Source organism: Bubalus kerabau, chromosome 18 (genome assembly GCF_029407905.1).
Source record: "Bubalus kerabau isolate K-KA32 ecotype Philippines breed swamp buffalo chromosome 18, PCC_UOA_SB_1v2, whole genome shotgun sequence".
In the NCBI taxonomy this organism is placed as follows: domain Eukaryota; kingdom Metazoa; phylum Chordata; class Mammalia; order Artiodactyla; family Bovidae; genus Bubalus; species Bubalus kerabau.
In genome coordinates, this window is record NC_073641.1 from 73,336,137 (window position 1) to 73,357,691 (window position 21,555).

Below are 21,555 nucleotides of genomic sequence, written 5' to 3' on the forward strand. Positions count from 1 at the left end.
GCCACAGTCCACAGAGCTGCACAGAGTCAGACACGACTGAAGCAGCAGAGCAAACGCACACGTGTGGCGTGAAGCCAACTTCGGGCTCAAGCTTTTCTCTTTTTCGTTTTGTGAGCAGTGACGCGGGGGAAGAGTGAGCCATACACGCGGAGCTGTGGCCTGCCTGCAGGTCACGGACACGGACACACCGTCTCCCCCAGGAGCACGCCTGTCCCAGCCGAGCGGCCAGCTGTCTGCACTTGTGGCCACACGCGCTGGCGGAGGTGGACCTATCAGCTCTACTGAAAACTCACTTGAAGACGAGGTGTGACATGTTGCCAATGCACGTATTTTATTATGACTGGGGAAACGCAATCACGGGTTGACCACCAAGTCGCTTTATCCGTAAAAACAGCGCCAAGGAGGAAATACAAAACCAGCGGCACAAATTCACAAGTGGCCTGTCTCGGGCTAAGCGGCAGCTGCCTCGGGCCTCAGGGGGATCCACAGGCCGAGGTTCCAGGACGCTGGGCGCACTGCTCCCTGCAGCTCTCGCCCGGCCTCCCAGTGGGAAGGGCGCTTTCCCAAAGCTGAAGCTGTGTGCGGCGCTCCATGGGGTACGTTCGAGTCCACGGAGGACAGGAGGCCACCTCCGCCCAGCTGTCCATGTGCATTATCGGGGGCGCCCACACCTTCCCAACCCTGCCGCGGCCTCTGCGTCCTCTCAGGGTGCTGGGGGCACCCCCACAGCCTGCCTCCTCTGGGCTCCCGGACGACTGAAGGGGAGCCGCCTCCCCTGTCCGCAGGCCATGCACACCCCCAGGCTTCGGGCAGCGGCGGCTCCCTGACCGCCCTCCCGGCTTCACGATGGACGAGCTGTAGGAGCCGCAAGGGCCCCGTCCACCCAGTCCCGGGCGACCACAAGGCTGGCACCCCCGCCCGCCCCCCGCCCCAAGCGAAGCCCCCCCAGCGCTTGCTCTCCGGGGAAAAAAAACAGGCCAGGAGCGGCCGGCAGTTCCCTCCTGCCCTTGGGCCTCACGCCGGAATCACGACAGAAGCAGGCGCAGGCATCTGAAAGCGAACGCGTGTTTAGGGACGACACATAAAGCTTGGTTGGGGGGACACCCAGGGCCTCGGGCCGCTGGCCGAGGAGGGTGGGGCCGGGCCGGGGGCCTAGGCCGCGTGGTGGTGGTGGTGGTGGTGGTGGTGGTGTTCGTGGTGGTGGTGGTGTTCATGCCGCTGGACGGCCGGCCCTGCGAAGGCCTCGCCCAGCAGCGCGGGCGGCAGCTCGTGCTCCAGCGCCGCGGGCGGGCCCGGCGCGGCCTTCAGCGGCGAGTGGCCCTCCCGCGCCCTCTGCCGGCACCGCCGGTGGCCGTAGGGCGGGGGCGGCGGCTGCGGGAGGGGCTGGGCCTCCAGGGGCGCCTGCGGCAGCGGGGCGGGCGGGTGGAAGCTGAAGGACCGCCCGGGCCTGAGCCCGCTGGGTGCGCCAGGCGGCCGGCCCGAGCCCGGGGGGGATCTCAGGAACGGCCGCTCGGGGCCCTTCGGCCGGGGCGGCAGGTCCAGGGCCCGGGGCAGCGGCTCAGCGGCCGGCAGGGCGAACTCGGCCAGCCCCGGGCAGCGGCGATGGTGGGCGGCGTGCACGTCTGACTCCTGCGAGCGGGACCGGCCCTGCGGGTGCGAGGCCCTGGCGGGGGGCTCCGGCCGGGCCTGCATCGGGGGGGACCCTGCAGACACAGCAGCCGTGAGGGCCTCCACGCGGCCGGGTCTGTCCCGCTGGACCCGCTGCTGCCAGGACCCGCGACCCCCAGGCCTGGTGCCCAGGGGCCAGACCCCCGGGACTCACCTGGTCCGAACTTGGATGCATAGTTCTCGATTCCGGCCAGGTCCAAGTAGTGGTTCCTCCGCTCCGTGTTTTCGTCCACGCAGTAGGGCCCCCGCTCTGAGCAGGGGTGGGGGTCGGCGTTGGGCCTCCTGCGAGGAGCGGAGGGGGTTATAGCTCTGATCTCCGGCGCTCTGACCCACGAGGTCGAGGACAAGCAGGGCCCACCGGGCCCCAGGACCCTGGTGCCACCCTGTGGCCTCTGCCACCGTCGTCACCCGGGAACTGGTGAGGGCTCCGTGGCCCTGCCCTTGGGGGGTGGAACCACGGGGCCCAGGTCCCAGCGGGCTGAGGGTCCAGAGAACACCCCCCCGCTGCCCGTGAAGCCCCGCGGCCTCTCAGACGACACTGGGCCTGCCCAGCTCCCACCCAGGGGCCGGCCACCCACCCCATGGCAGGGCGCGCCTGGGGCCACCCCAAGGGGACAGCCCTTGAGGCCTGCAGGAAGCAGGGGTGTGGCCAGGGTTCTCCCGTCCGAGGGGAGCAGAGCCGGGGCCCAGGCCCTCACCGGACATGTGCAGACAGCCTCCTGTCGGCCACCCTGGGGTCCTCGCTGAGCTCCACCTCCGCCCTGCAGCGACTGGACTCGCGGTCTGAAAGCAGGGAGCGTGGCGGGCAGCCTCCACTCACCCGCTACCTCTGCCCACGTGCTCACCAGCCCCCGCACGTTCACGCGCTCTTTCACGCCTTCATTCACTCGTGCATCAGTCCAGTTGTTCATTCGTCACTCACGCATTCATCTGCACATTCAGTCAGTCCCTTATTCATTCATCACTCCCCACTCACGCCGGTCACTCCTCACTCACTCATGCACCTTCAGTCTTGCACGCACGCATTCTCTTCTCACTCGCTCCCGCACACCCAGTCCTTCACCGAACCGTCCCCAGCCCGCGCCTCGCTCTCCATGTTCAGGATGCCACAGAGCCCTCTGTCATGAGGGGGACGCTGAGCGGAGGTCATAGTTAACACCCCCCAATCCCAAACGGTGAGTGGGCCCTCGGGGGAGTGGCAGTGTGGGGCAGGGAAGCAGGGACCACGTGCAGGGCAGGGCCTCCGGGGCAGCTGCGTGGGGAGCCGCCAGCCTGGGAGCCCAGGCCCTCACCCTGGGTGGCAGGGGGCCCGTCCTTCTTCTTGCTGGAGGGCTCGGGGCTGACGGTTAGCTTCACACGGAGGGTCTTGCTGCTGCCCGAGCAGTGGTGGACTGAGGCATCGACGACTTCATAGATGGTGTGCATCAGGCTGGACATGTCCTGGGGTGGGGGTGGCGGGCAGACGTTGGGGCACAGGAGGACTGGGGGGGCCAGCCCACACCACCCACGCCGCCCACACCGCCTGCTGCCCGCCCCCCCCTCCTCTGCACCACGGAGGCACCAAAAGGCTGAGCCGGCAGCCCTGCTGGAACCACCACATCTCTCTGAGCTTTTCAAGTTCAAACTGGGTCTAAGTTCAAAGGGCTTAGCAAGCAAACGATCAGAGCTGCTTTTAACTCAGACACGCTGTCTCAGTCATCCTCCATGTCTGCTTCCTTCTGAGGGCCCCTTTGCGCTCCTGGTCACAGAAGGCAGCAGAGCGGTGTGCCGGGGGCACCCCTGGGACCCTCACGGCCCTGCTGAGGGGCTGCTGGCCAGGGCAGAGACAGGCGTGCCGGGCTCACCAGGAACGGCACAGACAGCGGCTGGCCACAGGGGGGACAGACGAGGCTCCAGCCGGCCCTGCTGGTGACCTGGGTCCTGCCCTGCAGTGGCTCCCTCCCTGCAGCCTGACCCGGGAAAGCTTCCTGCCTCTCCTCGCGCCTGGAGGGCCCAGCCGTGTCCCCACCGTGGGACCCAGGCCTCCTTATGTCTGCCGCCAGCGCCAGACCATCACCTCTCTGGTGGCCTTGCCGCTGTTGTCGAAGCCGTAGAGCGTGAATGTCCACTCCTGGTGATTGTCTTCCTCCACTGAGACGTCGCACTGGACTGCCTGTGGGGTGCAGGGGGATGGGCGGAGGGTCGTCCTCACCCACGCGCCGGGCCCCCAACCCTGCCCCGTCCTCCAGGGACCAGTCCCTGCCCCTCCTGGCCAGGCAGAGAGACGTAACGGTCTGTGCGTGACCCGGCTTCTGGGTCATTCCCGCGGCTCTGGCACTGAAGCCTGGGAAAGTCCCACGGGTTACGTGGGGCCACAGCGGCCAGCTCTGGCCAGGCGCATAGGGACCCCTCCACCCAGCAGAGCCTGCCACCCCGGGTACCACGGGAGGGGGAGCGGGACAAAGACCTACGTCCACATTCAGGCGCCGCTTGCCCAGCCCGCGGGCGCCCTCGCGGCTCGCCGCTCTCTCTCCATCGTCCACGCAGAAGAGCTGTCCTGGCCCCTCGCGGGCCTCGGCCTTCTCAGGAGGCAGCACCACTGCGGGGTTGGGGGGTGGGCCTGTCGTCCCAGCCCAGGGGGACGGGTGGGCGGGCCTAGCGTCCCGAGGGGCAGGTGGTGGGGGTGGGCCCGGTGTCCCCAGGGACAGGGGGGTGGGTGGGACCCCCCAGAAGGGTCTGAGCCGAGAGTCTGGGCACAGGGCATCAGGTGGCCTGGGAGGGAGGCCAGAGCGGCCCTCAGGGTGACCCCGGCCTGGGGCACCCCCTGCCCTGTCCGCCTGACTGTGGCAGCTTCAAGCCCGGGCTGGCCGGGGTCTGGGGGGTAAGTGGAGGGGTGCACGATGAGGGTGGTTCAGGGTGTCCGGGGCAGGGGCATTAGTGAGGGCCGGGGAGTGGGACTCACCCTCGAGGGGACACTGGTTGTCGCGGAAAGGCCCTTCCCTGGGGTCCCCGCCCAGCAGCTCCTGCAGGGAGAAGGGACGGCACAGACCATGGACGCCCACCCGAGCTCGGGGCGGGCACCGGACCTGCCTCCTGGGCGTCACGCTCCTGCTGCAGGAGCACCAGCCTCTCCACGCTCACTCAGCCTCGGGCTCTGAACGTGACACGCGCCCATCCCTGGGCGTGGCTGGCTCTGTCAGAACTGCCTCCAGGACGAGACGCAGGGCCCAGGACGGGACGCAGGGCCCAGGATGGGCCAGTGCTTCTCAGTGCAGCTTGCATCCCCGCCGAGGACACGGCCTTCACCAGAGGGCACGGGGCAGCAAGAACAAGTCTCCCCCCACAGCTTCTGCCGAGCGACGCGGGCACAGACCAGAAGCCGGGCCGTGAACGGGCGAGCTCACTGGCTGGCACACGGCACCTCCCGCCCCAGCTGGACAAGAGCCAGGGAGCGCCCCCGCAAGGCCCAGGAACCGGGTGGCCAGGGCTGCAGGGGGCGCCTCCTTCGTGGGGCTGGGCCAAGGACGCAGACAGAAGACGCCCCCCGCCCCCACCCCCCACGGCCGATCCTGAGGCCAGTTACGGGACCAACCTTCCAGCCAAGCTGGGAAACCACAGAACTGAGTCCCCGGAGCTGGCAGAGCCAACCCCAGGGTCAGAACAGACGCTGGGCGAGCGGGGCTGGACCCAGGGCGGAGGGGGCCCTGCCCGTCTGTCTCCTGGGCTCCCAGGCGCCCCCAGCATCCTCCTCTTGGAGGCCCTGGCCCTAACCGCCCCATCGCCCCGTCACGCCGCTTAGAAGCAGGTGACTTTCACAGTTTCCTCGAAAGGCCAGGCGGGCGGTGTGCCCGAGCTCGCTTTAGTAGGAAACCAAACACCAGGTTACGGAGATGCCGCTGCCTCCGCCATGCAGCCCGCCGCCACGGGACGCACCCGCTGGCCCAGCTCGGAGGGCCCTGAGGTCGCCCCGCATGCCAACACAAGGGCCCTCCAGCCAAACGGACTCCAGCCTGAGCGCTCTGCCCCTCGGACACCAAGATAAATTCCAATCATAAGACCCTGGCTTTCAGTTGAATTTTTTCCATAACATCAAAGTGAACTGCGAAGCAGAGGTTCCGGGTGTCTGCAGGGAGCAGGCCCAGTGCCTGGCCAGAGGCAGGTCAGGTGGCCCCAGGGACTGCATCACAGAGGGAAGCTGGGGCCAGCCGACATCCAGCGGGGCTGTGGGCCCTGCGGTCCCTACCACGCGATGCGGGGCCAGAACACAGACGGACGGGCCCAGGGGCTCAGGCACTGGCAGGAAGTGCCTGGTGAGGACTCCGCCTCCCAGCTTGGATGGCCCGCTCTCACCACGTCCCCCCGCCAGGGGCCTGGCCAGCCTCCCCGTTGGGCCGGTGGTCGGAGGCTCAGATCCTGCGTGGCTCCTGACGACCCCACCCGGAGCAGAGGCCCCGTATTCACCTCCTTAAATCACAGAGGCGAGAAGAGCTGCACGAAGCACCTCCCCGGAATCTAAGGATCTGAGACCAGACTGGGCACAGCCTTTCTTTAAAAGAGCCAGTCTCAGTGGGGAAATGTCCAAGGCCCCAAAACCCGCCTCTGGGGACCTGCTGGAGCCCCAGGGCTGGCGGGGAGGCTGGTCCTGAGGACTCGGCCCCCAGAGCCACAGGGTGGGGGACCCGAGAATCTCCTCACTGCTCACCTGGCTCGGCCGTGTGTGCAAAGGAAGAGCAAAACCCACTCGTGGCCTCTACACGTGAACTTAAAAGAGTCAAAAGTTCAATAATTCCTTCCATCTTTTTGTTTTAAAATAACCTGAGCACTGACTTTTGGTAGGCGGTGCCGTTACAGATGAGATATTAATACGTGCTTTGGGCTGGGGAGGGGTCAGGACAGGGTCTGTGTGAGCCTTCGTGGGACCGAGATGCTCCCAACGCTACAATCACAAACACACCAAGGACAAAACCAAGCAGTCTCTGATCAGCAACGGACGTGCCCACCTCCCCAGACGGTGCCTGCATTCCCTAACGGGGCTGAGGGTTCAGGACACTCGGAACGTTCCTCCACGCACACCCCGACGGGAGGACAGGCCGGTTTGAGATCCAGCGGGTCACCAGCAGTCTCTGTGACATGGAGCCATCAGACAAGGGGGCGAGGAGGCTTGCGGGAAGCACAGCCACGCTCGGCCCTGTGGTGACTTGCATCCATCCTGGTTACACACAGACGCCCTCTCACCTGCGCTGCTGCTGCTCAACAGAAGGGCCAAGAACTTAGACTGCGACGCAGGACACGCAGCGCAGGGCTGCTGGCCAGACGTGCGGCCACCCCGCCGGCGACCTCCTACGTGGCTGGAAAACCCAGGCCTTCCAGCAAGACTGGGGGTGAACAGATGACCTCCCCACACACACACAGGCTCTGCCCAGGCCCCACCCCTCCTGGAAGGCCACCTGTGCTGGCCTCTTTCCCCAGGCAGAGCCCCCAGCTGCAGACGCTCCCCAGCAGCAAACTCCCACCTCGTGCCCTCCCCTACTCCTCAAGGGAGCCCCAGCCTCCGCCTACAAACCCTCCAGCCCCACCTTCCCGCCCCCCCATCCCGGCCGCACCTGGACGGTCCTTGGCACCAATCGCCTCCGACTCTGCTGAGGGACATGGCTCTGTCCCCATGGCACCTGGGGCTTCTCTACCCGCCAGCAGGGGCCTGCGGGTGACCCAGCCCACCACCCAGCCTGCTCAGACCCGGGCCTGGGCTCCTGCTGACCCCGGGGGCCCCAGCAGGGGAAGATCATGCCCCATCCTCCGGCGTCCGAGGGGCCCTCCTTCAGCCTGGTGCTCTGGCTGCCAGGGACAGGCCGAGGCCCTCACACCGGACACTTTCTCCTCTGGGTTGTGCCTCTCCATCACCGTCAGGAGGCCTCTGCCTTCGCTGCAGGCTCCTGCTGCCCTGTCCTGGCCTCTTAGGCTGAGGGGGGTCTCAGGGAGCCCACCATCGCCTCCCCGGGCATGGCTGCCCTGAACCCCAGACACCAGAGGACATCCACCCCACGAGGCACGGCGCAGCCCTGAACTCTCGGTCCCTCCCAGCAAGTGGCTGTGGCCCGGCCAGGTCCCGCTGCAATGCTGGGGGCAGCCCACCTGCCCAGGTGGGGGCGATGGGCACGGAGGTGTTGGGGGAGTTCATGGAAAGGCTCGGACCCCCGCCTCCCCTGAAAAGCCAGGAGGCCCAGCCACACTTTTCCTCGGCCAGGGTCCCCTTCCGCCCACTGGAGCCGGGGCCGCTGGGCCGTCTACCCTGCGGGCGGGCCCGGGGGACACACGTGCCCGTCGGAGGCCACGGGGTGCGGGGTGGTCGGCTGGGTAGGAAGGAGGACGCTCCGTTGGCACTGTGACCACCCCCTGAACTCGTCTACTTTTCCAGCGTCCAGATCCACACGTTCCTTCAAGACTCGGTGCCTCTGCGATCTCAGGAAACGCTCCCAGGCTTCAAGGGCGGCCAGGTCCCTAGGAAGCCCCACTCTTGCTCGGGTAGAGGCCCTCCAGCTCTAGAGTCCCTGAAAGATCCCCGAGGGAGGCGGTGCGTCCGTGTGGTGGCAGAGCACGTGGGAAGATGGCTTTTACAAACCCGCTTCACCGTCACCCCGATAAAGAGCCTGCCCAGAAAAACCGCCCGGGCCCAGTGTGCAGCGCATCTGTGGCAAGCCTGGGGGGGCCCTCATATTCCGACCACCCCCTCCCAATGCTGCCAGGACTCAAAGCCCCTCCCAACACTGTTCACAGACCCTGTTCACAGACAGGCTGGTTCCCGCTCTGTCCCTGGGGGCTCAGTGCGCGGATCTGGGGATTTGGGCTTCAACAGAGAGGAGCCCCCCAGGACCCCAGGGCCCGAGGGACAGTGTGTCTGCGTCCCGGGGCCGTAACAAGTGGTTCCCAGCCAGGCAGCTCACACCTGAAGACGTGCCGCCTCCCAGTTCTGAGGCCAGAGTCAGGACTCATGGCGTGGAGGGGAGCCCCCCAGGCTCTGGGGGCAGGGACCCTTCCTGCCTCTCCGGCTCTGGGGACCCTGGGCTCATGTCTGCGTCCCCAGCCTCTTCTCTGTGGCCGCTCAGCCTCTGGGTGTGCGTCTTCTGTCCAAGGTTGGACCCGCGCCCGCCCCTTTACAAAGACAGGAGGCGACAGTCAGGGCCCCAGGACCACCTCTCATCTCGAGGCCCTTCACTCAGTCACATCTGCAGAGACCCCTTTCCAGTAAGGTCACAGTCGCGGGCTCTGGGACAGGGAGCAGCCCCGCACGTCCAGGAGCCGCCAGCCAGCCGAGTCTGGACTGGCCACTGACCACTGCCTCCACCCCTTTCCAACAGCACGCGGACGGGGTGTGGTGACTCCCCAGGAGGATGGGGTGCGGTGATCCCCCAAGAAGACGGGGTGCAGTGAACCCCGGAGGATGGGGTGCTGCAAACCCCCACAAGGATGGGGTGCGGTGACCCCCCAGGAGGATGGAGTGTGGTGATCCCCCAGGAGGATGGGGTGTGGTGATCCCCCAGGAGGACGGGGTGTGGCAACTCCCAAGGAGGATGGGGTGCAGCGACCCCCCAGGAGGATGGGGTGCGGTGAACCCCCACGAGGACGGGGTGCAGGGACCGCCCATGCACACGCTCACGGGGCACCGTCCCCCTCAAATGGGGACAGACAGGAAGTACATCAGCCAGAAACCCAGAGGAAGCCAGGCCCCTCCTCTGGCCTGAGTAGGGAGAGACTGCAGCGCGGGTCACAGTGCAGGTCATGGCGTGGACGCAAGGACAGACCTCCTGCTCCCAGGGCACGCCTTCCAGACTCAGGGGCCCCAGAGGACAGGCTCAGCTTCCTGTGACACATCTGAGGACTGGCAGCCGTGACCAGAACCCAGAGGGTCCCCATCAGAGAGCCCGGCTGCCTGCAACCCCCAGGAACTGCCCCAGCCCCTCCGCTGCCTTCAGAATGGCCCCGTTCCGTTACAAATACAGGCGGTCCACTCAGAGTCTGCAGCCCCCTTATGGCTTGGGAGCTCTGGGTCCTGGAAACACCGGCCTCGAGGAACCTAAGGTCAATGGTGCTTCCAGGGCCTGTGCGGGATGGATTCCTGAGCCCTGAGGTGAGCTGTCTGCAGGGGGGCAGGAGAGGCCCAGTGTGGATGGCAGTCTAGGCAGAGGGGAGAGAGGGAAGACGGGGGTGGGGGGAGGCTGGGGGACAGGAGGGGCGAGCGCAGGGCAAGGACGGAGCAGGTGGTGAGGGTGTCCTCCAGACCGAGCGGCTCCTGGTGGAACAGCCTCTTGGTGCCCCAGGTCCCTCAGAAGAGGGTGGCCCCAGTGCTGGGTGGACGCTCGGGGCACGGTGGGCTCTCAGGTTACGGGGGACGCTCGGGCTGCAGAGCCCACATCCCGGGTCACAGATGCTGTCCTGAAGGTGTGTTCACTGAGTGGCCCCACATGTTCCCTCCTGCTGGTTCCACCCCCAGCCACTGTCTCCCAGGCTCGCAGCGCCCCTCTCTGGCTGCGCCCCTTGCTGCCCTGCAGGCCCTCCACCCTGGCCTGCTCACACCAGCCCTGCCTCCTGAGCGGTTGGCCATGGGGGCCTGCTAATCAGAGACAGAGCCTGGCCTCACCTCCCACCCTGGCAGGCAATGCTCTGGACAGGCAGAGTGGGCAGAGGCCGGGACCCCGGGGCAGTGCCCACCAGGCTCGTGCTGCCGGGTACCAAGGTCACTTCCAGGCAGTGCCTGGGGCTGGACAAGGGGGTGATGTGTCATGCAAGGGTGACCTGGGGCAAGTGAGGGTCCAGGGGAGCCCCTGGGCTCCTGCTCAGGCTGTCAGGACGCTGGACGGGGCAGGACTGGTATGGGATGAGTGGGGGGGCGGCTGGGCTCCCCGGGCTCTGGAAAGAACTGGGTCGTGCAGGAGAAGGCAAGGACGGGGCACTGGGGGGAGAGTGGGAGGGCAGGGGGGCAGCAGAGGGGAGGGCAGATGGCCGGGGGTGAAGGGGCAGGGCCCAGGAGAGGCAGTGGCCTCGGTGGGAGAGATCGAGGGCAGAGGCAGACCTGCCCGCACCCGTGACGGAAGGCCTAGCGGGGACACATCACAGACACACCGCCAGGGACACAGAGGCTGCTCCACAGGCTGCAGGAAAGGCCCGGCAGCTTAACAGCTGGGGTCGCGGCTTCAGCGGCTAAACAGCCTTAGAGGAGACAATGCAGGTTTGGGGCTTAATAATTCCAGCACATGCGCAGTGAGGCCTACGGAGGGGCTCCATCAGAGGGGCTGGCATGGCCGTGACTGTCAACTCCTGACTTTAAAGCGCAAGTTAAGGCAGATGCAGTGTCGGGGAAAGGGTATGCAGGGTCCCCACAAACCACGGCTCCTACAACAGCTCCAGGACCCGAGGGCGCTCTGAGACTGAGCAGCAGGGCTCCTGGGTGAGCGCCGTTCAACCAGACTTCCTAACAACCAGATTTGGAATTTATGCCTAGAAACTCAGTTCTCTGGGGATCAGAGGGTCTCCTAAAGTAAACACCTACAGACCTAATGGGCCAGCATGCTCCGTAACTGAGGTCCTGGGTGAGGACATCTTACCCACCACAGCTGCTCACAACTTCACTCATTTTGGTCAAAAAAATACAGAATGTATCTGGGGTTAGTGGTAAAGAACCTGCCTGCCAATGCAGGAAACATAAGAGATGTGAATTTGATCCCTGAGTCAGGAAGATCCCCTGGAAGAGGACATGGCAACCCACTCCAGGATTCCTACCTGGAGAATCCCATGGACAGAGGAGCCTGATAGGCTACGGTCCACAGGGTTGCAGAGTCAGACACAACTGAGCGACTTAGCAGCAGTACCGCACACCCACTTGCCCTGGTCTATGGGGATTTCTTTCTTGGCAACCACACACAAAAAGACCCTGACCCCGGAGAGGTCCCCAGGGACCCACTTGTGAAGCTTGTTGGAGAAGGGCTCCACATGTGTGGCAGGGAGGCCTGAAAACACACCACAGCGGCTCAGCCCATAGCCCACAGCTGTGGACAAGTTATGGGGTGGGGTTACTAAGGTCACCCGCGGGGGATAACTCCAGCCTAAGGTGTGTGCTTCCCTGGTGGCTCAGACGGTAAAGCGTCTGCCTGTAATGCGGGAGACCTGGGTTAGATTCCTGGGTCGGGAAGATCCCCTGGAGAAGGAAATGGCAATCCACTCCAGCACTCTTGCCTGGAAAATCCCATGGACGGAGGAGCCTCATAGGCTGCAGTCCATGGGGTCGCAAAGAGTCGGACACGACTGAGCGACTTCACTGCACCTTTAAGGTGTGTGCAAGGAAAACGTAATAAATGCAGAGCCAGTGAGAAGCTGCACAGCGTGAAAAGAAGTGCCAGCTGCTCAGTCATGTTCAACTCACTGCAACCCCATGGACTGCAGCCCGCCAGGCTCCTCAGTCCATGGGATTCTCCAGGCAAGAATACTGGAGCGGGTTGCCATGCCCTCCTCCAGGGGATCTTCCCGACCCAGGTATCAAACTCAGGTCTCCTGCATTCAGGTGGATTCTTTACCATCTGAGCCACTAGGGAAACCCTATATGCCCTATATACAAGCACACACACACACATACATGCGCGCGCACACACACATGCATGTTCACGCATGTATGTACAGACACATGTGTACACATGAATACACACCGGTATATACATGTGCGTGAACACACAATATATTCACAAACACAACATATGCATGCACATGTGTGCACGGATGCACATACATATGCATGAACCTATATACATATACATGTGCACATATGAACATGAGTTTGAGCAAACTCCAGGAGACAGTGAAGGACAGGGGAGCCTGGCATGATACAGTCCACAGGGTCACAAAGAGTCAGACGTGACTGAGCAACTGAACAATGATGTGCACACATACACATTCATGTACACTCACATACATGCATATACAAATGCATATATACACACGTGTGTGCGAGAACACATACATATATGCATGAGCACAACAGACAGATGCACATATATTTACACACACACACACATGTACATATGCACACACATATACGTGTGAGCACACACATATATATGCATGGACACAATAAACACATGTATGTGTGTACACATATATGCGTGAACATAATGAACACACATGTGTGTGCACACACGTGTATATGTGTGCATGCACACCCACATATACATGGATGCACACACAATCTCTACCACAGAGAATCGAGACGTGTCCATAACATATGCTAAAAAACTTCAGTGATTTCAATTCTCAGCATCCTGGAACTTTGCTTTTCATTTAACACAAAATCATTCTGCAGCAAATCTGCAGACTTCATTTTCTCCCAGTCGTGCCCACTCCTGGCTCAGTCTTCAGAGCCAACAAAGAGGAGCTTCACAGAGAAAGGAAGATCCCCGGGATCCACCTCCCGGTGCCTGCCCCTTCCTTCCCCTCTGAGCCCCCAGCCGCTGAGGTCACAGCACACACAGAGTGTCGACAAGACACCCGTGCCCCTGTGCGGGAGCCATCGTGCCCGCCAGCGCACTTGGGCAGAAGAGGTTTCCTGCCGCTGGGTGTGAAATGCAGACCCAGGTTCATCTTCCTCTACCTGAGCTCTTCCTCTGGAAAAAGCACTGGACTTTCATTCGCTTCCATCCGTACTAAAGCCTCGTGTTTCCCATTTCAAAAGCTCAGTTCCAAAGTAGAGAAGAACCCTACGCGTTTTCAGCTTTGTGTTTTTAGCTGAGAAGGCCCCACATGTTCACACGTGACGCCAGTGTCCCCAGCAGAGGCAAGCGTGCTGGAGACGCTGAAGGCTTACACTTGATCGCAGCCCAGGACCCCGAGGGCTGAGCTGCTCTGAGAAGCATGTGGGCTTCCCTACCTCTGGAAGCACCCACATCCTCAGGTGGAAACGCCTGCAGGGAGGCAACACCCGCACCCGGCTCTGTGGCTGCATCCAGACCCCTGGGGCCGGAGCGGAGACCGGCGCCCCCTCCCGGGTTTCACAAACAGGAACCAAAATTGACTCAAGAGCAATTCATTTGCAACGCACCTGTGAAAGATGAGAGCGCCCTGCGCAGACCCGCGCTCGCCTCGCTGAGACCTCTCAGCCGCCCTTCCCCGCTCCTCCCACCCTCACCCCCACCGCCCACAACCAATTCGTTCTCTGCAACGGGGAGCTTGTTCTTTAAACGTATTTACATATTTCTAGTCCTCATAGGTGAGAGGTCACACAGCATTTGTTCTTCTCTGCCTGACTTACTTCACGTAGCACCATGACCTCAAGGTCCATCCATGTTTTGGGCAAGACTTTTTTCTTTATGGCTGAGAAGTATTCCATTGCACGTACACGCCGCGCCTTCTTTATCCATTCATCCACCACCAAAGGACATTTACGTTGCTTCTGCGTCTTGCTGTTCAGTCATTAAGTCGTGTCCGACTCTTTGCAACCCCATGGACTGCAGCACACCAGGCTTCCCTGTCCTTCACTATCTCCAGGAGCTTGCTCCAACTCATGTCCGTTGAGTCGGTGATGCCATCCAACCATCTCATCCTCTGTCGTCCCCTTCTCCTCCTGCCTTCAATCTTTCCCAGCATCAGGGTCTTTTCCAAGCAGTCAGCTCTTTGCGTCGGGTGGCCAAAGTCCTGGAGCTTCAGCCTCAGCCTCTGTCGAGGCCACTGTAAACGACGCTGCGGGGAACGTGGGCCGCACACCGCCTCCTGGAGTTAGTTTTGCTTTCTCTGGATATGTACCCAGGAGGGAGCCTGCTGGGTCGCCTGGCACTTCTGTTTGTAATTGCTGAGGCGTCTCCACAGTGTTCTGCATAGCGGCTGCACCGTTTTACGTCCCCACCAACAGTGGAGGGGGCTCCCTTCTCTCCACACCCTCTCCAGCGTTTGTTATTTGTGTTCTCCTGGTGGCAGCAGCCCTGAGAGGGGGAGGTGACGCCTCACTGCAGTCCTGATGACTAGGATGTCCAGCACCTTTTCACGGACCTGCTGACCTCTTGCATTTATTCTTCGGAAAACATCTGTTACATGATGACCTCATCTCAGAAGCGGCCCCTGGCCCGGGGCAGCCGCGTGGTCTGGGAGCAGCAGACGAACCCCCAGAGCAGGAGGCCTGCTCTCGCCTCCCACCCTTCTCCGGGTTTCCCCTTGGAACCTCAGCGCAGCTCCAGGGGTCCCTCTGTCCCAGCACCCAGATGACGCCCACGGTCCTTCCCCGGGACAAGCCGCAGGAAGGGCCTGGGCGCCCCTCACGGCAGCCAGGAGGGCAGTAGCACCTCGGTGCCCTCCTAGGGGAGGACCCCTGGCGGGAGGACGGAGCTGACTGCAGGCCCTGCATCAGGTCTGAGCCGGGGCCTCCCTCTGGGCAACACTGGGCCTGCGGCTGAGGGCACCCGACCTGCCCACCCCGGGAGCGAGGGGGCTGCGGGATCAGGGGCCATGGGGTCAGGGGCCACAGGGTTCCGGAAGCCACCAATTCAAGGCCGCAACCACCCACCAAGCTCCCGAAGGAACCGGAACTACGCCTCGGGCTGGGGAACATGCCAGAGGACACCCGTGGGTGCCAGACTTGGTTTTAAAACAGTGTTAATCACTTCAGACAAACCAAGGGAAGGAGAGGAAGGGCCCCAGCCCCGTCCTCCAAAGCTGGAAGACACAGGCTGGGAGGCCTCAGCCCCGTGTACTGCGGTCCCCCTCGCAGAGCTGTCTCCCCTCGCGGAGCTGTCTCCCCCCGTGACACCCGCCGCCCTGTGACACCCACCTGCCCTGTGATACCCACCGCCCCGTGACGCCTGCTGCCCCGTGACACCCCCCCTGCATGCTCTTCATGGGCACCTGGGCTCTGGGTTGGACCTGCAGAGCCCTGCCTCGCTCGTGTGCAGAGCCTGGGCCGAGTGTGACTCAGATAAACCAGACAGACGCCTGCTGGGAGGAGGCGCCGTCCCTGGAGGAGCCCTGAGCCCACAGTCCCGAGCCCAGGCAGCCGCAGACGCCGATGCCAGTGGAGGCTGGACCCCCAGATCTTCTCCTGCAAGACACCCTTTCGCCGCCCTTCCTCCTCACCACAGACTCTGGCTCCCTGCAGTCAGGCGTGCATTCTCACAAGGCCACGGGGAGAGCCGTGACCCGGCAGATGGGCGGCAGGACGTCCCTTCCCGCAGCTCCTTCGGCAGCTCCAGCAGGGATTCCAGACCAGGGCCCTCCACCCTGGCCCCACCAAGCCCGTCTGTGGTCTGAGACGGATGCCTGACACATCACACGCTGACCGAGCCAACACTCTGAACCCTGGTGCCAAGGGTCTGCCTTGCTTCCTGACATCCGAAAGGACCCCGGCCAATTTCAAGACCAAAACCTCCAGCGTGTTCGAAAGTGAGCGGGGAGTGCGGGACCCTCCACACCGCTTCTGGACAGTTCCGCAAAACACGTGAGACCCGCCAAGCTGGCTGGGGGCGGGCTCGGGCCCGCGAGGTGTCACACAGAGCGTCCGGAGTTGGGCCGCCCACGTGGCCACTTACATTTAAATTTATGAACGAAGCCACGTTAGACGTCCAGGTCCCATCAGCCGTCACGGTTCAAGCTCCAGCCCGGCTAGCAGTGACCAGCGTGGGCAGCATGGATGCAGACCACGATCAGCTTACCAGGTAAAGAGCAAGCCCTGCAGCAGAAGCCCCCTACGTCACTCGAGCTCCTTCTGCACGAGGGGTGGGGAGGCGGGTGAGGACACCTGCTGCCTGGACGCGTCCCGAGGTGAGCAGGTACCGCCGTCGCTTCTCTTACTTCTGGAAGCTGGTGTTTCTGACCCCCCAGCAGTGCGCGGGCCTCCCCAAGCCGCCCCCGCCCTGTGGGCCCCTCCTCTCACAGCAGTGTCCCCAGCAGGGTGCTCCCGGCACTTCCCCACCCTCCGTCCGAGCACCGGCCCTGGTCTGCATGTGGGGCTTCGCTGGGGCTGCCCCCCAGAGCACGCGTGGAGGCAGGAGGTTGATGCCATGTGTCCACGGGGCAAGCAGTGAGTCCACGTCTCCCACCCATCCTGGGGGCGCTGCCCCTCCTGCCCTGCCCTCAGGAGGGCTCCGCCAGCCTCTGGCCACACCATGGCCGACATGGTCCCCTGGAGCAGCACTGCAGCTAAGGCGGGGGCACCAGCTACGGCCTGGCTGTGTCCACGCCCCAGAGTCCTGGCCGCACCACGGGAGGGTGGCTCAGCACGAAAGAGATGGGCACACACGCTGCCCTGGTGCTGTCCATGGAAGCCTGGGTGGAGTGGGTACTGCATGGGGTCTGGCCCTTCCGGGTGCCCTCAGGCCCCCCCGGGTGTCCAGCACCATTGGCCGCAGGCCCGTTGGTGACCCCCAGCCCTGCACCGCCCCTCTGGTCCCAAGGGGATCCTGGTGAGCATGTCGCCAGGACACACACCTGCAGGCAGCCCCTCCCCGGTTTCCAGGTGAGAAACAGGCAAACTCTAGCCACTCACCCTGGACATGCCCACCCGCAAGCAGCCCCCTCCCAGGGTCCTCAGGCCCCCTCCCTGCCCCCAGCCCCTCCAGGCATTTCCGACAAAGCGGCCTCGAGGTTCCGGGGTCCCCAGAGGGGTGGCTCGTCAGGTGAGGGTTAGTTGGGACCACCCAGCTCATCCTTAGGTTGAGTGGGGTCCCAGGGGGCCATCTGCAACTCTGGAAACCTAGGTAGGGAGAGGGACACAGACGCTGCCTGACCTCAGGGAGGTTCCCCATTCCCTAATCTGCAGGGTCTGGGCCCCCAGGGCTAGGATTGGTGCCTTCAAACCCTGAGGAGCCCCCAGGGCTGCGTGCACACCTGTGCTGGCCTTGCACATGGCCAGGCCACGTCCGAAAGCAGACACCAGGCCCTGGGTGCCCAGGGGGCCCGAGAGGAAACCAAACATGTCTGCTGGGGCTGGCGTGGTGCCCAGATGCCCACACATGCCTGCCGGGACCCCACAGGTCATGCATGTGCTGGAGGGGCAGCAAGGTTCCCCAGAGCCTCCCCGACCCCGCCGCCCCCTGTGACCTCAGCCCCCGCCGCCCCACCTGTGGTAACAGCGTCACCAAATGCCGCACCGTGACTCCGTGAGGCACCTGCAGATTCGGCCGCCCCTCCCAGGACCCTCGGTGCCACCCCCGCCAACGCCCCACAGCCGCCCCGACCCTCTGGGACACGTGGGCTTGAAGCAGCACAGAGCGTTCCTCAGATTCACAAGGAGGACCCTTCTAGCTCGTGAGGCAGCTATCCACCTGCCGGGAAACTAACGTTTCCAGACATTCTGGACGTGCACAAGGGGAGCACTGGGAGCCATCTGGGCTCACTGACTTGTGGGCAAAGCCAGCCGCGTTCCCTTTATCGTGTGTGTGTGGTGGGAGCGGGTGGGTTAGGTGGGGGGACGTGCACCTAATTTGTACAAGGTCACTGGCCACCATTCTTGTGGCCACACAGCGACCCGCAAGGAAGCACACGGTGGCCTTGAGAGAAGGGGGACGTGTCCCCGCGCCGGCCCCAGCTGGAGGTCCTGGGGGCACAGCACAGTCAGGCAGGCCATCCTCGGAGCCTCCCCTGGGAGGCAGGGATGAAGTTGGGGCTGGAGACGGGACAGAGGGAGAGCCGGCCCTAGTGTCCCCCGACCGACACGCTCCGGGGAGAGCCAGGGTGTGCTCGGGGAGGGGACAGCAGCGTGGCAGCAAGACGCCTGAGCTCCCGGGCCAGGGGTCCACACTCCAGGTCGGGGGTTCTCAGCCCACAGCCAAACAAGGAAAGGACGGAAGGAAATGGGGAACAATGACCTGTGCTAAACACAAAGGACCATCCGTTGTTCTGAGGCTCTGCTCTGCCTGCCTCTCAGGGTTAGAAAGCAGATTCAGCCCGCGCGGCTGCCACAACACACCCAGGCCGGTGACTAGTGAACAAGAGGACTCACGACACAGTCCTGGAGGCCGGACGTCCGAGACCGAGGAGGCTGGGCGTCCGAGACCGAGGAGGCTGGGCGTCCGAGACCGAGGAGGCTAGACATCTGAGATCGAGGCACCTGGATGTCGCAGACCGAGGCCCCAGCCACTTCGGCGTCTGGTGAGGGCCCCTTCCTGGTGCGTAGTCTGTGACACCGAGCGCTCTGGGGCTCACACGGGCGCTGATCCACAGTGAGGGCTCAGCCCCCGGGCCCTAACTGCCTCCTCAAGGTATCACATGGAGGGAGGCGAGGCTGAATTTCGGGGTGACGCCAACATTCAGACCACAGCAGAGAACAAAACAAGGGAACTACCCGAGCCACACGCCACACCGCTTCTTCAAACACGTCCCAGGAGCACGGGGTCCATGGGCCTCAGAGGCGAGCACAGCGGCCTCCACCACCTCACGGCCATGCAGCGGGAGCATCGTTTTCGATCTCCATAAATAACACGCATGGGTTACGTGTTGGGACCTGCTGTGTGGTCCACATCCCGAGCTGACGGAGGCTCGTCCACCTGTTTCAAGGCCTGAGGTGCCCGTGCCTGGGAAAAAGCCCCCAGGTGATGGCCCCCAGGAAGCGGAGGCGTAAGCCCAGGACCGCTCTGCGTCACCTGCCGGCATCTCTGACTCCTCACGTGCAGGAGGACCAAGCAGGTAGGAGACAGCACCCCGTCACCAACACTCACCTCCCCAGGCAGACATGATCGGCCCAGAGGAGGGGCGGCCCCGCCCTGGCCCCCTGGCCGAGGAGCACACAGCCTCCAGCCGCACTGTGACGTGCCCAGCAGATCCTAACGGGGTTCCTGCCTTTACAGGTGTGGGATTCAAACCTGACTCCCAGAAAGGAGTTCTGACTCAAGTGGGTCTGATCTTAGGGCATGTCTTGCCCCTCACAAGCATTTACAAACACCTTCCGAGCGTTTCATTTACCAGCTGGCCAGAGAGTGTCCTTCCAAAAAGGGAGCTGCCGTGCCTCTGAGTGGGTGCGCTCTGTCTGCAGTGGACTCCTGGGGCCACTGGAGAGCGAGCGGTGGGCGAGGAGGGGTCTCAGCCATCTGGCCTGGCCATCTACCCGAACCCACTCCACACTGGTGCCTGGAGCCACCCACCCTGGCAGACGGGCGGGGTCTGGTTCACCCAAGGCCCCTCTGGCGCCCCAGGCCTGGATGGACACCGTCCACGCCCATTCACAGGGGCGCTGTGTACGGAATGGGGGCCTTGATGCTGACAGCAACTTCAGTTTGGGGGGGCCAGCCATGCCCCTGAAGCCTGGCTTTCCCGTGAGCCCAGCGGCCCCCGACACAGCAGATGGGCAGCGTGGTGGCTTTTAACTCGCCACCACGGCTGTGCAGCGCATGGATCCTAAAGAAAGTCAAGCCCCAGCCCCGCACCCAGCTCCCGCCTGGGATACGCAGGCCTTGCGGCCACAGGCCCCCGGCCGGGAGCGGGAGGGGCTCCCTAGGCCCCGCCGCAGTCCGTCTGCCGGCCATCTGCGCCGCCGCCTTCTTTGTCCCCGGACCCCGGGTCCCGGTCAGGGGCTCAGCTTCGGTGCTCGCGGCCCAAGGAGCCAGCCGGGCCCACCACGCCTACCTGCTTGTCCCTGGCGCCGTGCTCCGCGCAGCCCCGCCGCTCTGCCTCCTCTGCGCCTCTGCGGCCGCCCATGTACGCAGACACCACGATACTGTCCCCTGCGGGGCCGCGGGCGGACGCGGCACCGAGGAGGGAAGGAGACGCCCGTGAGCCCGCGGGCGCTGCGCCTGGCGATGCCCGCCGCCCTGCGCGCCCGCCCCTCTCCGCGCGGCCTGGGGCACGGGGCTCAGGCCCGGGGCTGGGATCGGGGTCTGGGGCGTGGGCGGGGAGCCCGCGCGCTCCCGGGGGCGCCGCGCCGAGGCCCCTGCCGCCACCCAAGGCCTCGGGGGCAGCACGCGCGCCGCGCTCCGGGCTCGGTCCCCCGCGCCCCGGCCGCTGCCCCGCGCGCTCACCTTCCGGGCTCTCTCTTCGCTTGAAGGCTGAAGCGGCTGCGGCGCGGCCGGAGGGCGCGGGGAGAGGGAAGGGACAGTGAGTGGCCGGCGTCCGTCCGCCCCCGCCCGCCAGCCCGCCGGCCCGCGCCCTCACCGTGCTTGGACTGGATTTTCCCCATGTCGCCTCCCACCCGCCCGCCCGCGCTCCCGGCGCCGCTCCCGGGCGCCGGGCCGGGATCCGCTGCGGGTCCAGGGGGCCGCGGAGACCCGGCGCGCGGGGTCGGGCGGCCGCGGGGCGCGGGGCGCGGGGCGCGGGGCCGGGCGGGCGGGCGGGGGCGCGGCACGGCGGCGGCGGCCCGGCTCCCTCTGAGCGCGCGCGCCCGCGCCCCGGCTTTAACCGCGGCCCCCGCAGCGCCCCCCGCGGCCGCCGCCCGCAGCGCACGGGCCCGGCCTCCCGCCCGCCTCCTGCGGGAGCGCGAGCCAAGCCCTGGGCGCGGGGGTGGCACCGCCCGCGACAAGACCCCCGACAGGACGTCTACAAGGCAGTCGGGGGCTGCGGTGGACGCTGTGGGGACAGCTCCCAGCCCCACCCTCTCACGGCGTGTCCTGGCACCCCCAATTCGAGAGGCACCCCAGCGCCCTTGCCGCTTTCGGGAAGGGACCTTAGAGGGGACGCGCCTGGCTGCTGGTGGAGCTGGTCTCGGGGAGAGGGTGGGGGCCGGAGAGGGCAAGAGGCCTGTGGGGAGGGTCCTTTGGAAGGACAGGAGGTGGGGACCGGGTCTCTGGGAAAAGCCAACTGAGGTCCCTGCCCAACTGCTGGGGACCCGCCGGACTCTTTCTACCTTGTGGTATTCAAGGACAGGCAAGGACCCAGGTGGCAGAGGGATGGACTCCTGGGCAGTGAGGGGTGTCAGCGACCTGGGGTCTCTGGCACCCAGCCCCACCCCCCCGCACC

The 21,555-nt window shown here is 64.7% G+C and overlaps 1 protein-coding gene across 1 annotated transcript; it reads right to left on the reverse strand.

Moving 5' to 3' along the window:
* Positions 1 to 212: 212 nt before the first annotated feature.
* On the reverse strand, positions 213 to 20,897 carry NKD2 (NKD inhibitor of WNT signaling pathway 2). The gene is made up of 10 exons (XM_055554666.1): positions 20,755 to 20,897; positions 20,622 to 20,657; positions 20,230 to 20,327; positions 4,610 to 4,670; positions 4,119 to 4,246; positions 3,725 to 3,820; positions 2,961 to 3,108; positions 2,367 to 2,451; positions 1,823 to 1,950; positions 213 to 1,703 (listed from the first exon to the last, which is right to left on the reverse strand). Exons 1-10 carry the CDS (start codon positions 20,777 to 20,779, stop codon positions 1,153 to 1,155), a joined length of 1,356 nt encoding a protein of 451 aa, XP_055410641.1. The 5' UTR covers positions 20,780 to 20,897; the 3' UTR covers positions 213 to 1,152.
* Between the last annotated feature and the right edge of the window lie 658 nt (positions 20,898 to 21,555).

Excerpts from the sequence above, each read along its gene's own strand:
- NKD2 (XM_055554666.1), bottom strand. The coding sequence starts at position 20,779 with ATGGGGAAAATCCAGTCCAAGCACG. Across the intron at positions 4,247-4,609 it reads CAACCAGTGTCCCCTCGAGG|TGGTGCTGCCTCCTGAGAAG; the intron begins GTGAGTCCCACT and ends CCAACCCCGCAG. Across the intron at positions 3,109-3,724 it reads GCGGCAAGGCCACCAGAGAG|GACATGTCCAGCCTGATGCA; the intron begins GTGATGGTCTGG and ends CCCCCACCCCAG.